Consider the following 16,216-nt stretch of genomic DNA (forward strand, 5'->3'; position numbering starts at 1 on the left):
TTAAAGAACACAAATGAAACATCAATCTGGGGCACATGTTGATGAACAGGGTCTCACACTGAGAAACAGTGTTTGTGAAAATTTAAGTGAGCCCCAAGAGCAGGCAGCTGAAATTCCTATTTGGAATTGTAGCTAACTGGGTGGGGAAATGTGTTATTGATACTAGGATATAATAAAAACCAAATGTAAAACTCAGAATACATTTATCATGATGATGATTATTATTTAAACATATGCTAAATATAATCAGTTCCAGCAGCATGTTACTCTCTTACCCTATTGAAGGAATCTATGTTACCTGCTTGTTTGGCAATATTAAGAAACTTATTATCTGGGCTTCTCACTGTGAAACATGGCAGAAAAAACAGATCACAGTGTTCTCATGAATGCTGTTTCTGCATTCAGATATATACCCACATCTATATTCATTCCAACACTTCAGGAATCCAAAGTAAAGCAAATGTGCCATTTAAACAATAACAATTGAAGCACCCACACACTGAAGTACACTTATGCAATAACATAGCTTCACAAATGGAGAAATGGTGGCTGGGAGAAACTAGTTCTATAGAAAAGGAAATATTCCATTGTAAGCCAGAAGATTTTATTTTATTTCTTTCCTATTCCTACCTCTACCATGCGCCAAGTTTTTGTTTATTTAATGACTTTTAAGTTTAAATAATATTTAGGAAATAGAAATTTTAAAACTTAATGACATGTACATGGACAGAATGGAGAGACATTATTCAGGAATGAGTTCAGCACTTAGTAGCCTGCATAGAATGTTTCAATAATATTTTTGGAATATATAAATGAATATGAATAAATGAATGGTCAGGAAATGAACTAATATATGTATGATTCTTATTTAGATAACTGAGGAAAGGAAGGCCATGTCATGCCATAAGACATAGAACACAGAAGGGAAGATAGGTTTATGTCGAGTTTGAGATTCCTATTATGTATGCAAGCAGGTCTTGGTAAAACAGGGTGTTTTGACTCTAACATTTTGACTCAATGGACAACTGTTCCTTTGCATATTAATATGACACATTTGATGAGAATTGCCTACAGTTTTTAAAATAAATTAGTTAAGAAATAAAATCTAATATTACTTTTTGAAAATGCATAATGGATGTTACTGTAGGGATGGCATGAAATAAAACAGCGACCGACAGTGATTGAAACCATTATTTTCTAAATAATCGCCTCTAGTTGGAAACACCGAAAATTGCAAAAATTGGCCGAAGAACAATAAACCAAATAATCTATATAAAATAAAACTATCATGCAGTATGATTTGTTAGTAAATAATATGTGATTAAAGATTTAAGCTTCCTGTGTGCATTTAATTTATAAAATTCAAAAAAAGAAAAATTGGTTTGCTTGATTAAAAAAGCCCTCAAAGTCAAAACTGTAACATAATAGTATGAAGTACTATAACAATAGTGTTATGTAATACTATGTACTATCTTTATGGCAAGATTGAAACAAATAACATTGATTGAGATGAAAATAATTTTAATAAAATACAACTGAAAATATATAAATGACGTGACAGTGCTGTATATAAAGTTAGTCAAGAAATTAAATAGAGTTAACGAAATTTGCTCTGGAACATACTTTATTAACAAAATTTATTTCGGTTAAATTTTTATGGTTAAGATGTTTGTGTCCATAAAGGCAGCATCTAAACTTTTGTTGAGGATTAAAGGGACAAAGTCAAAACAGCAGAGTCAAAATAAGGAGGTTAAAATACCGTACTTAGCAGCTGGATAAGGGTCTAGAACTCAGGAGAGAGCTAAGGCAGAGACGTAGGTCTGTGAATCATTAGCAAGTCTGTGAAAGTCAAAGCCATGGGTATGGATGAACTATTCCAGGAGAAAAGAAAACAGAGAATGAGAGTCCAGGAATCCCAATGTTGAGGGGCAAATAAAGGAAGAGATTGTGATGTGACAACGAAAAAGAAGATGGTTAATTATGTTTTGCTTCACAGGGCTCCACTCTTCAAGGTAGCAATATTTAACATTGGCTTTCTATTTTTAAACTCTTCTAAATTGTAACCCGTCTCCATATTCAAGAAAATGTGGGCTATTGTTTAACTGAAATTGTAGTGTTTCAGAGGGTAAGCATAACAATCCCATTGTCTTGATGCCGAGATATCAACTTAGTGTTATCCAGGTATGTCATTTAACCCAAAATTGTGGACCATATTAAACATCAACTTGTCCTACTTTTATTGTTGTCTTACACCTAAAAACAATTTAGTCTGTTTAATCTTTTAGTTCTTTGATAGGATAAAGCTCTTCTGGATGCCGGCAAAACATCAACCAGATTTTATATACCTAAGGCACGTACCGCTTCGAAAAGTGCATCTCTTCACAATTATTCAGATGAGTTGCCTTGGCCTTTTGTGGATAATAAAAGTTTCAAGAGCTGCTATTGTCTTTCCCATGATGGTATGAAACTTCTGTCAACTATTTTTCTCTTTCTCTGATTTGCTGGTCTCTTTGGAACCATAAACACATGAATTGAAACTGGAACAACAGAGTCATTTTGAACAATTATTGGAAAATATAAGTTTTGGCACTAAAAGTGTGACTAAGATAGGGTTTAAGAATGCCTATGAATTTCAGTGATTCCTATTAGTTTTGTCTCTATCACTCTGAATGTTTGTGGTAGTCTGAATTAATTGAAGCTGGATGGAAAAATGCATTCTTCCAAAATTTAACATTAAAGATACTAGCAAATATGAAAAATTAGGATTTTTAAAATAACATTGTATTAAATGTTTCAGGCAAGTTTCAAATACTTCAAAAACTATAGTGAATTTGAATGACTAAATAATTTCATAATTATTAGTATAGATAAGAATGTTCTAGTTTTCATTTAATATAGTATAAACTATTAACTACATGTATTTAAGGAAACATAGTCAAATACATTTTATAGGTTTTTTTAAATAGCTTATTTAATAGACTCCCATATTGGTTAAAATCATAATCATTATTGTGGTGATGTAGTAAGAAAAGAAAATGAAGGAAGCAGAAGACTAGACAATGTTTCATACATATATATCTTTAATTTTTACTTTAATCTCAGGCCTAATAGAAATTGTTTCTACCAAAAACCATACAGGCAAATCTACACCTCTCTACACTTTTAATCTACACTTTTAATTTTTTTTCCACTTTAAACTAGTTTATTATTTACTTCAGGTGTTAGCCCTGGTATTTGTAAGAAAGTTGATGGACTTGTTGTTCACGAAGCGGGAACTCAGCTGGTTGGATGATTTGATGCCCGAGAGTAAGAAAAAGAAACTGGAAGATGCTGAAAAAGAAGTAAGAGCAAAATCAATGTTTTATAAAGAAAGAAAAAAGGAACATAGTAATATTTCTTTGCAAAACTAAATTATTGTTTTTATCTTTAGACAGTTTTGTCTTTAGACAGTGATCACTAACAACCACAAGTAGACTAGTTTGGAAGTTTAATGTTTAAAATCATAAAGATTTGAACAGAGAGAGAATGAAGATCTTATAGGAGGAAACCAAATCCTAATGAAATATGGAAATACTTTGTACTAAAATACCCTCCAAATTGTAAGGCTCATCTTTCTGATTCCTCTCCTATGGATGGCAGAAACTTGCTAATACTTAACTATTTCCAAATTATGATCATGCAGTGATTGTTTCTTGTTACATATGTGAGAACAAAAAGAAGAGACATTATTACTGTTGGTATTTTCCTAGGGAACAGAGTTTTAATCAAAATATTCTAATGAATAATTATTTATTCTTGAAATAGGTGAAATGTTTAGTAGGAAAAATGTTGATCTGATTTGCTTTCAAAGTGATTTAAGATTGAGTAGATGTTGCAGAAACTTCTGGAATTTATTTTTACAGGCTACTTATTTATTTTATTCTATTTTATATGGTATAACAATGTATTATAAGTTTCATGGCATATTTAAAGTTTATATGTAAGCCTGAGTCTATTTTGAAAGCACTTAATCAACATTTTTTTAAGTATATAAAAACTACAAAGAGTGTAAATGAGGGAAAAATAACTAGCGTAACATTTAGCAGAATGATTGAGCCCATACAATGTAAAACACAACAAAGTTTTCACATAAGTAGAAATGAGATTGAAATAAAATATTTGATGAGAATTATACTATTTTTCTCTATAAGTAGTCAGTAAATGTATTCAACTTTCTATTTCCTCAAACCATAGATATATTTCCTATTTCCTTTGGGGAATTCATTTGCAGATGTTTCAGAGGTGTTAGTCATTTAATGAGGTCAGATCAGGCCATAAATCAAATGAGGTTTTTTCTCAGAAATTTATACCAATATGGTTACATAACTTGTAATTGGTAATTCCCTTACTCTACATGGTGTTCTATCACTAACAATGGATTCCCACAGATAGAGATTCATCATGATGATGTGTCTTAATTCTGTAAGAATGTTTCAATTTTTCCAAATATTGTAGAAGGCAATACTTAGACTCATACTTCTAGTAATATTAATGTTAATACAAAAAATGATATTATACAATTGTTATTATTTATTTTTCTGTTTGATATATTTTTATTTAAATATTAGTGCTTTTTTAAAAAATAATACTTTGAGTCAGGCGCAGTGGCTCATGCCTGTAATGCTAGCAGTTTGGGAGGCTGAGGCGGGCAGATCACGAGATCAGGAGATAAGACCATATTGGCTAACATGGTGAAACCCCGTGTCCACTAAAAATACAAAAATTAGCTGGGCGTGGTGGTGCACACCTGTAGTCTCAGCTACTCAGGAGGCTGAGGCAGGAGGATCACTTGAACCGGGAGGTGGACGTTGCAGTGAGCCACTGCACTCCAGCCTGGTGACAGAGCAAGACTCCGTCTCAAAAAAAAAAACAAAAAACTTTGACTAGGATATTTTGATAGTCTCTATTTCTTTTTAGGCCTTTGGTAAATGTTTGCTTTCATCCTCAGATACTCTTCAAGAAAATATGGTATAATTTGGCACAAGTTAAATTTAAATAAAACGGACACTAGAACACAGAAATTCTAAAATCTTAAGTTATCTATATTTGATGTAAATAAAATTATTGAGATCAAACACAACACCCAAGAAGGTTTAAATTAATTTAATTTTGATGAAAAAGCTCTTGGCTGTGAGCTTCCCTTTCAGTCTTTTTGATAATGTCAGTACAGCAGACCCTTGAATAATATAGCATTGTTATAATGTTGATGAGAAAAGAAAAAAAAAATTCCCTGGCCAGGGCCACTGTCTGTAGGGAGTTTGCACATTCTCCTCATATCTGTGTGGGTTTTCTCTGGCCACTTCGGTTTCCTCCCACATCCCCAAAATGTGCCCATTAGGTTCATTGGCATGTCTACATTGGCTCAGTGTGAGTGAATGTGGGTGTGTGTGTGAGTGTGTGCTGCAAGGGAATAGCGTCTTGGCCAGTCTTATTTCTCATCTTGTACCCTGAGCTGCCAAGATAGGCTCCAGCCACCCTCGACCTTGAACTGGAATAAGTGGGTTGGAAAAGGAATGAATAAATGAATACAAATGACTGTAAAATAAAAATTCATCAAGTATACGATAATCACACAAATGTACGACAACAATTTGGTATGAAAATGCTCAGTGAACCCAGCCATATTTGCTATTGTTTTTGAACTGCTTGGTGGTAAGATGTGCTCCTTACAATTTTCACTTTGCAAACATTTATTCCTGATTTAATCCACCCCTACTATGGCCTCAGTCACTCTCTCACTCACCAGAAATTTGGTAATTCAATATCTTACTTGCTTTTATTAACTTTTCTTACATGTTTGTATAGCTCACATTTATTTCAATGTTTAATATTAAAAACATTTTGCGTCTTTAGTTAGAAGTTTGGTGATGTTTTTGTGACCAGATATTGCCATAGGAATTTAACTCTTGTTTATATCAATTAGCCTATGGTAAAATTGGTTTTATTTATTCTTAATGTCACAGTCTCCGAGAACCTATCAATAACTTTATGTGAGCACTTATTGTACTATTAATTATACTCAAGCAGTAACTTACATATCTAATTTTGCTTTATTTTTCTGCTTTTTTTTGTTAACTGTCTTTACTGCTTCTGGAAAAAAAAAAACGAACACAGCCCCAGACATATAATCATCTCTTTCACAGTATTCTCCTTAGATCATACTCATACCATGAAACATTCTTGCCTTTTAGAAGTTCACAAAATGAAAAATGATATGTAATCTATTATGTAATGTTTAATATTTCTGTGACTGTGATTCAAAGATAATTTCAGATTCTCCTTTTATTTTCTGTGAAACAGGAGAGAACAAGTTTAATAATAATTATAAATTTATTAGAATTTGCCATTCCCACTGCCCAGAACCACTCACATAGCTATGCATGTATGGTACTTATATGTGTGTGTGCCATATGCCCATTTTGGAATTTATGAATCTCATAGGGCAGAGAACATATGTAATCAGTGTCTAATCTTTTTATATTATATACCCACTGTACTTTAATGGGCATTTACTGTTCTCTGATTATGAAGATAAAGATTTTAAAAGTAACTAAATAGCACTAAATTTCCTAGAACTCATGCTTTCTGAAAAGATACAAAAATGGATTAAAGATTTCCTGGGGCAATTTTACTGCTAAATCCTTCATATCCAAGTTAGAGGGAAAAGCCTTGCAGTACATTAACTAGGCAGGTTTATAGATCCTTAAAATCTCAGATGGGTTAATATGATGATACTTTCATGTGATCCTCAGTACATGGAAAGAAACAAGAAAATCAATAATACAGTCAAGAAATAATCTATAATTGAACAATAAAATATAGCTCTGACTAGTGCAAAGACAGCTAATTCTCCATCGAACAGGAAAGAAAATAGGAAGTTTAAAGAGGTTCGCTTTCTAGCTTAGAATTAGTATTAAAAGAGTATGGTCACTAAAGACATTAGGAAGATTTAGGAATAATTATACTAAAAGTTAAATTCCTGGTTGATTTTCTACTTGTTTGCCCAGATCTTGGTATTCTATTTTCCTGAGGCTTACAGACTCAGTGGAAGGATGCGATCTTACCGTGGCATCTTATACTAAGGCCCAGTCTTCTAGGAGATTGTGTGTTAAGGTGGTAAACGGACAAGTTCTCCAGAAATGTTGCATTTCTGCAATTGCTCAAATTAATTGAGTAACTTTGATCATGAACTGGCAAGATGGTAAATAGCAGAAATGTCTCAGCTCCCTGAGACTTGAATTTAAAGTAGGCTCACCTCTTGTCCTTTTGATGATAGATACAAGCTTTTACCTTTAGCCTCCAGGGTTTTCCTATCAGTAGCCCATTTCTGGTCTTATGGCACTGAGAAAACATTCATTTGACCTTAAAATTCAATAATGAGTTAAGCAGAATAAATAGCTACACAGGCCAGTCCAAGGTCGCAGAGCTTCTGTTCCAAATTTTCATGTACTTCATGCATATGCATATGCATATGCTTCAGTTTTTAGAAAGAAAGGATTATAATCAGGGTAGAAATGAATATTGGAACCCTGACATTTTGCACATTGCTCTGTGTAAAGGGAAGACTGCAGAATCAAATTCTGGATGTCCAAATGTGCTCAGAGTACCAACATGCCTTCCTTCCTACTTAAATATTCTCTAGGCCATTGTACACATTTGACAAAAGGCTACTTACTGTTAAAGGCAGAAAATCCCAGCAGAATGTTTGCTCCTGGGTAGGAGGAAAGGGGGTTAGTGTTGGATAAATCCTAGAAATTCTACTCTGTGGAAGTGATCATGATAGTGATACTTCTTGATTTACTGGGGCTTCACTCTTAACATATACACTATAGGAGAAAACAAAAAGAGGGCAAATGGGACCCTGTGATCCCAATGCAGGATCATGAAAAAGGTCAAGAAAAAAGCAATCTAAAAACAAGTGCAACTAAACAAATTACAGAGGACGACTTACTGCTAAGATAGGTCAGAATTGGTTATGGATTTGGGAAGCATGGCCAAATTATTACACAGACAAATGCCATTTCTAGTTGAATCTTAGAGTGGGGCAAGCATATTCTTCTTCCATAAGCAGTGGTTGCCCAAAGTGTGGTTCCAGAACCACTGCCACATCAGCCAACACCTGGCAACCTAGAATGCAAATTCTTGGGCCCTGCTTCAGATCTACTGAATCAAAACTCTGGGGATGGGGCCAACCATCTCTGTTAATAAGACCTCTGGGTGATTCTGGTGCTAAAGTTTGAGATAAGTCCTTTCCTAAAACCACAGAATAAAATATAGTCTTCTAAATACAAGGATACTCTATCAGAATTTTTTACCTACAATAATTTACGTGATTACTTAGAGACACAGAATCTAATATTCTGATGAAAAATATGTTACATTTATGTACTGATATGAACTCTATATAGACTCTCCATTTTTCCTTTTCCACTCTCATTGTTAGTTTTATGTATTGGCTCTTCTATCCATTGGAAATCATAAGTAATACCTATTATAAAAATAACACTTATGGTTTTCAAAGATTATATATTTATGTAATGTTTGCAGCATTGTCTATTCTATTAGTAGTTGAGGAAGAAAATGGTTTGACACTTCTACTTTCTGTAGACTTTGTTTTACTCTTGGGCAAAATAAAAGGGTTGAGCTTGACTTCTGAAGAGTATTCCATTTCTTAAGACGTGAATTCTAAAATTGCTGAATATTTTCCCTCTCTAACACTCTAAGCATATTCGTGAATATTGGTCTCTGTTGCCGTTGTTTGTACTTTAAGATATTTGAGGGCTCCTACATAGATACACACTTTGCCTGAAAATGGATGTAGTTGTAAATGAACCTATTTCACTAAAGGTAATTAAAGGATAACTATCTTTGTTATTTGTTAGGTATCGTGATATATGAATCATAATTGTAATGCTATCAGTAAATGCAATTCAAACTCATGATGTAATTCGATATATAACACCCTGTTATCAAACCACACCAGGATTTGACTTCAATTTATCTCTTCCGCCTCTACTCAGCACAGACTTTTGGCTCCAGCCAAGCTCGTTGTTCACTGTCATGCAAACACATCTTATTTATTCCTCATTTTATGGTTGGCCTACATTGTTTCTTCCCACCTGGAGTTTCTTCCCACCTGGAGTTTCTTCCTTGCTACAACCTTGACTTTGGTACTTTTCATAATGATCACTTAAATTTTCTGAGAGTCAAGTTTATAGCTTTCTTTTCATTATTACATACCCAGTACCTAACAGACTACCTGCCATTGAATGGATTAATTAATAGCCCCTGGATTATTCTTCTTGTTAACTGTGTGCATAGCACATAATACATGCTCAATAAATATTTGAGTGTTCTGGAGTAGATTTGTTTTTCTAAGCCTCAATTTTCTTGTCCTGTACTGGACATAGCATTAATTGTCCTTCACTTATTTTATATCTGAAAACTGCTTTGGCTGTCTTAATTAAAAGGTGGCATTTAAATCATAGCATAAACGTCCCTCTAGTTAAATCAGTGAACTCTCTCAAAGGTTCTTGGGTATTATGTATTATTCTACCTTTCATCATCATCCCCGTAACATCTTCCCCATGTTGTAGAACCCAGCATGCTTTTAATGGATCCTATGTAAATTAAGAGCTGAATGAACTCATTTTAAGGTATTTTTCTGACTTCTAAGCTGGCAACTACTCAGTTAGCTTTATGCTCTCGCTGTCTCTTTCTTCTCTGATCTGATTGAGATAACCTAGGTTGTGGCTGTCGTGACGGCTACTGCCTGATTTGACTGCTCCTCCTCAGAAAGCCTCAATTTTTGGCTTTCTCACAGTGCTGCCGGGATGCAGCCGGCCCTCCATCCCCGCGCTCCGGGGCCCACCCAGCTTCCTTCTGGCACTGAAGGCAGCGGCTGCTCTGCCACCCTTCTCTTCAGATAAGCATGGCTTGGAAAAGCTATCTTTAGAGGTGATGAGTTTTTGTTTGGATAGAATTATGACTAGTATAAAGCCCACACATGCTAACAAGCCACAGAGTGCAAAATAATTATTGAAAGCAATTTGAGAGAAAAGTGGAAAATCATCTGAAGAAAAAACAAAATTTTTCCCAAGCTTTGGTCCAATTTTTTTGCTGTTAGATTGAATCTTGAACATTCGTTTTCTGCTGCCAGGTAACCTAAGCACTGACGGCACTGTTCTCTTCAGCTTTTTTGCATTTTACTCTTTCTTAAACCATTCTACCTTGCTTCTTGACATTTTACTCTTGATTGGCCAGAAATGATATCATATACCAGGCTTCACCTTTCAGTGGGCAACCAAGAAAAGAATTGCATCTTTCTCCTATCTTGTCTTACTGATGTAGCTTTTGGTACCACTGAGTGTCTACTTTTTATGACCCTCCATGTACCTTAAGATAACCTTTCCTAAGGAAAAAGGAACCTTTTCTACCTGAAATGATACATATGCTCTGCCCCTGACCGCCAGGATGTGCCTACAATATATATTATGCATGTAATATATTTCATATATTATGACTAACTCAGCTGTAAGGCAAGCCTCAATCTAGGCTGCAGATCAGCTCTGCTAAAATGCTTGAATGAGTAATTTCAAACCAATGGTAATCTCCATTCACCTTGATTTAGTTCTAATAGTGTGGCCAAGTGACAAGGAGAATAGGCATAATATACAAGTAGAATACATTTGATAGGCCCTAAAAGAAAATTTTTTCCTTGAAGAACAGCAAAGAGAGAAAATAAAATTAGTTACTGGAATGCAAAAGGGTAATGTACATGCCATTAGCCTCACAGAAAACAAATACAACATAGAGTTTCTGGGGAAAGCTTCTAAGCAGGGAAGTAGCAGAGCTCATGCAGTCTCTGGCATCTCCATTATCCCGAATCATAGGGTGGGCACAGAGATTCTGTATGCACCACAGCAAAAGTCCCAGCAGAGAGGGGCTTTCCTTGGCCAGCATGGGAGAGTACTCCAAGAGAGAAATGAGATCTGCTCCCACATTGCATTGTATCTTCATAGGTTAGCTGAAGAGGCACTAGAAAACACTTGTTTCTTTAGGTAACAAGAAATATGGCATGGAATATTCAGACTATGGGATATCTGAGAGGGGGCCAAGGTCTGTTTGCCAAGGACACTAGGAAAAGTCTTGCATGCCAGGAATAATAAAATCAGCCAAAGGTCAAGGTGTTTCTGGAAGCTGGGTCAGGCCAGCTTAGCCCTGCTAAGCTACTGAAAGAGGAAATGAGCCTTCAGGGCCATCCCTATTTTCTTTCATCAGTTTCCATTTGGGCAGGGGGTCAACTAGTTTTTTATGTTTATACATCTTAAAATTCCATTTCTGGGGTTAGAACCAATAATTCTAACATTTTTAAATGGCCTGAAGTATTTCTTTGAACTGACCCATTTTTAAATAAATGTATTAAATAAAAGCTATAATCTATGAATAACTTTCTGTTTTTGTTTCATGGAAAAAGTTTGATGATAACATTATTTGAAAACGAAACCAGAATTTTTCAGTATGGTGGCCATAAGATTATCTTCATCCCAAAGATTTAGTTTTAAAATCCTATGTATGAAGAAATGCATGTATGAATATAAAAATCATTTCCACCCTTTGAGGAAAGATGGAATATTGTCATTATCAGAAGAAATTTGAAGCATAAAACAAAAGCCTAAAACACATCCAAATGGAGTCAAACCTTCCATTTCCTCCTCTCTCAAGACACATCTGTGTTTTGATCCATACAGGAAGATATTAATATCTTCTACTGTCTCTTTCCAACTCTCTAGAGTAGTGGTTCTTTAAATATGGTCACCAGACCAGCATAATCAACATCACCTGGAAACTTGTTAGAACTGGAAATTCTTATGCCCACTCTACTCCAGACCTATGGAGTCAGAACTTCTGGGGGATATTGCTAACAAGCCCATCAGGGGATTCCGATGTAAACTGAAGTTTGAGAACCACTGCTCTGAGTACTTCCCTCATCCCCTCCTCATAGAGCATTCTGGGAATATAATTTCACCTTTATAACAATAAAACTGATTATATCACCCATACTTTTTTTCTTATAAAATTTAGATTAATTTTTAAAAAATATGCTTGGAAATTAACATGTTTTTTATTGAGTGACATGAAGGAGATTGTTGTTAGCATTTAAATTACTCTGTGTTATGAGACTCTCATTAATTACTTATGTTCTTGGTAGCTGATACTTTATTGAAAGGACCTGTGCTAACATTAATAAATGCAAACAGAGTGGAAGGTCTTGAGGTTAATGAGATAATGAAACATTAATCTGTGTTTCTTCTTTAATGTAAAATGGAGACTCATCAGGTTCACTTTATATACTTTACATTTGTCTTTTCAGGAAGAACAAAGTATGCTAGCTATGGAAGATGAGGGCACAGTACAACTCCCATTGGAAGGGCACTATAGGTAAGACATAAATTTAAAAACACATCAATTAAAGTAATGAAATGCATTGTTATATACTTTAATAATTTCATACTGTGTAGATCCTCAGAGAGGTTTCTTGAAATTGTATAAGAGTAGAAAGAACCAAGAGTTAGATAACATGGGTCCTACTGCTAAGTTTTGCCAATAATAGCTGTGTGACTATAATCAAATTGCATTAAATGAAGTGAAGCAGGAAGCTGTTGTCTGAAGTCTTTCTTGCTCCTGTTTTATAATGTGTATGAAAAATCCCTTTCATATTCTCAGAAAGTAGCACCAGAAGACAGATCAAGGTTCATTTTTGGTATAAATGACTAGGTATTCACTAAGTTGATCACAGGTAAATGTTTTAACTCTGGGAATTTGCCGCTAAAAGTGGAATTTCCAATGACATAATCTATTTCTTAAGTGATTCAGTTGTATCAGTCATTTTAGGATATATTTATGCAATTCTCCAAAATTTTCTACTCTTCTTTATGTACAAAGACATAGCAAAAGAAAGCAAACTACTGAAGTTATAAAGAAAACATTTGCAAGCACTTGGCCCAAAATTCTCCCCTCTCTCTCTCTTCTCTGTCTCCCTCTCAATATAGTTTAGTTTAAACAGTTATCTTGTACAATTCTAAGTATCAATTAGTGCCCAATTTTATAGTCTCAAAGTCTTTATGAATAATTTAAGGTTATGCCAATAAAAATACAGAGAATACTTTTTTATGAGAAGGGAATTTGTCATAGTGTTAAAAACCAAAATAGGAGAGAATTTTCTAGATCTTTAGGGTCTGACTCTAAAATTATATTCCCTAGAATTTAAGAAAATATAATTATCTCCCTCTTAAGAGGGAGCACAAGTATAAGATGTTTTATCTTTTTTTCTTTTTTACAACATTTAAATTTTAAAATCCTGTTGATTGTTTAGCTGAACCAGCATATTTCCAAGTGTATTAGGTAGAAACCTAGTCTTGTGTGATACCACTCTCGAAAGGGCTGTGTGGTTAAATAAGTTTGAAAAAATGTTCCAAACTGCATTCCAGTTTGGAGATTCACAATGCATATTAGCATATGAAACAATCTAAGTAGTACTGCATTTTTAAAAATTGTATAGCTTCATTCAATCAAGTATTTAAAAAAATCTTTTGCTCAGAAGACTCTTCCTCACATAATATCATGAAAAATGTCTATTCCACATGATGCTTTTTTTAAGAAAGTAGTCAATCTGGTGCTTTGAATTACCAGGAAACTATCTTTCTAGGAAGACCAAAACAGCTGGAGGGTTTAGAGGAACTGAAGAACACATTTCCAGATTGGGCAAGAGAGGGAGACCCAAGGTTTTGTTCCTCTTAAAAGTTGCATTTGTTCCTCTCCTGTGACCTATCACCAATCAGGGTCATATGAAAAGGCGGCATTTGAACAAAGAAGGGGCAAGGTTGCTCCATGTGAAGGGACATGATAAGCAGAGGGAAGAGCAAGGACAAGGTCCCCAGGCAGCACCATGCCCATTGTGTTCCAGAACAGTCAGGAGGCTACTGAAATGGGGCTGGAAAGGAGTGAGCAGGGATGCAGTGGCAGGAGGTGAAATCAGAGTGAGGTGGGGACAGAGCCTTTAGGCCATTATAAGGACTTGGCATTGACTCTGAGTGACTGGGAGCCACTGCAAGGTCTGAGCAAAGGAGGGAAGTGATCTGGTTGCTATGATGTTAGGGGCAAGCGTTTAAGCAATGGACATGCGGAACCCATTCTCTGTAATTTGAAATGAATTAAGAATACCACAGGCCAACTCAGTATCTATTCAACTAGAATATTTTCTTTAGTTTTTTTATTTTTCACAGATTGTTTTCAATAATTGAGAGAAATATTCAATACTTCTTCATTTTTAATTATCAAAAATACTGTACAATAAACAAAATGGGGCATATACATACAATGGAACATTATCCAGGTTTTAAAAGGAGGAAATTCTGACATGTGCTACAACATGGATGAACCTTGAGGATGTTGTACTAACTGAAATAAACCAGTCACAAAAAGACAAATACTGTATGATTCTGCTTATATGAGGCACTTAGAGAAGTCAGAAACCTAGAGACAGAAAGTGGAATTATAGTTGCCAGGGACTGGGAACAAGAGGAAATGGAGAGTTGTGGTTTAGTGGGCATGGCGTTCCAGTTTTATAGGATAAAAAGAGTTCTGGAAATGGATGGTGGTGATGGTTGCACAACATTATGAATGTATTTAGTAACCCTGAACTGTACTTTTAAAAATAGTTAAGGTAGTAAATTTTATGTTATGTGTATTTTACCACAATTTAAAAATTGGGAAAAATATTCTTCATAGATATATGATTGCCCTATATTTAGTTTCTGTCATTGAAAAACTGCAGTTACTTGTGTAATGTTTATTATTTCATTTGGGGAAACTCCTGTCTAGAGATGATCCATCTGTGATCAATATATCTGATGAAATGTCAAAGACTGCCTTGTGGAGGAACCTTCTGATTACTGCCGATAACTCAAAAGATAAGGAGTCAAGCTTTCCTTCTAAAAGGTTTGGATTTTAAAATAATGAGAATTTATACTAATTCCAATTGTTTTTTGACATAAACCATAAGCAAAAGAATAATATTAGTTTCCATCAAATTTAGATATAAAATATTCCAGAAAATTCTTTCCAAAAGTGGGTAGAAATTGTAATTATTTCAAATGTTGGTATGTTTTTCATACCAACTGTGGTATGGGGAACTGTGCTAGAAATGCGTCACAATGCATGACATTTTTGGACATTCATCTTGGCCTACTGTTTTTCAGTATGATTTTATTTTATTCCCTCATCACCCACTTCCCCCAGGACCCCTTTAGACATCTGGCCACATTTTGCACTCCTTTATTTTCCCTTTTTTAGACTGATATGCATTGTGTGTATTTTATATTTATATTTTATAAATATGCATAAATATTTATATTTAGTATAGTTCTAGTCCTGACTCCAACCCCCTGAAAGTCTTCCCTAAACTTCTTATCCCAAAACTTTCAACTTCTGAAAGTTCTATCCATTCTTACTTCTCTGTGTGTAAATGTACAAACAACTCCTGTAGTTGTGGATGGTAGTTTTAAGTGCATGCTGGGGGAAGAGTGTGTCCCTAAATATCAACAGTCATCAGAGGATTTCCAAGTGAATCTTCCAGGATTTATAAATAAGAGTTCAAATCACCCAGTCTTCTTAGATGCTGATCTGAAGAAAGAGGAATTCCTATGTTATGCTAATATCTCTTTTTGTTAGAGAGTGATTGAGGGAATTGGGACAGTGTTTACTATAATTATAAAGTTCCTTTATTTTCGTAACCTTAAATTAACTTTTTCTACTTAATTTTTATATTACATTTTTGTCATAAGCTCCCCTTCCTAATCACTCTAGAAGCTGATTCCCCAAAGGTAAGACCCTCTCCCTCAAACCTATTCCTTGGTTGCATTTCCTTATGTTAAATGGTGTCTTCTAGAAACCTGGTCAGTCTATGTCCTCTGTGTGAGTTTTGGGGAGGCAAAAGGCATGGAGAGTGTTGGGCTCAGATCCAGTAGCAGACTGAGTTTGATGATATATCTGTAACAACTCAGCTCTTTAAGTTAGTCTGAAACTTGAATACACTTTATTCCTTCCTTGATTTATACAGATGCATCATGTATAAATCAACAAGTTTCACAGAACTGTAGTTAGTAATGGCATCAAA

At 34.7% G+C, this 16,216-nt stretch overlaps 1 protein-coding gene across 6 annotated transcripts in view; it reads left to right on the forward strand.

Moving 5' to 3' along the window:
- Nucleotides 1-16,216, forward strand: part of SLC4A10 (solute carrier family 4 member 10) — a 477,442-nt gene that overhangs the window by 453,996 nt on the left and 7,230 nt on the right. For 5 of the 6 annotated variants that reach the window (XM_055108674.1, XM_024927814.3, XM_008974413.4 and 2 more), the window contains 5 exons: nucleotides 2,286-2,459; nucleotides 3,219-3,341; nucleotides 12,413-12,480; nucleotides 14,923-15,039; nucleotides 15,885-15,923. In XM_055108674.1, coding sequence (XP_054964649.1) covers nucleotides 2,286-2,459; nucleotides 3,219-3,341; nucleotides 12,413-12,480; nucleotides 14,923-15,039; nucleotides 15,885-15,897 — 495 coding nt within the window. In that variant the 3' untranslated portion in view covers nucleotides 15,898-15,923. The remainder of the gene's footprint in view (nucleotides 1-2,285; nucleotides 2,460-3,218; nucleotides 3,342-12,412; nucleotides 12,481-14,922; nucleotides 15,040-15,884; nucleotides 15,924-16,216) is intronic. The other variant, XM_014343995.5, reaches the window with a different exon arrangement.

This window comes from Pan paniscus, chromosome 13 (assembly GCF_029289425.2).
Source record: "Pan paniscus chromosome 13, NHGRI_mPanPan1-v2.0_pri, whole genome shotgun sequence".
Taxonomy (NCBI): domain Eukaryota; kingdom Metazoa; phylum Chordata; class Mammalia; order Primates; family Hominidae; genus Pan; species Pan paniscus.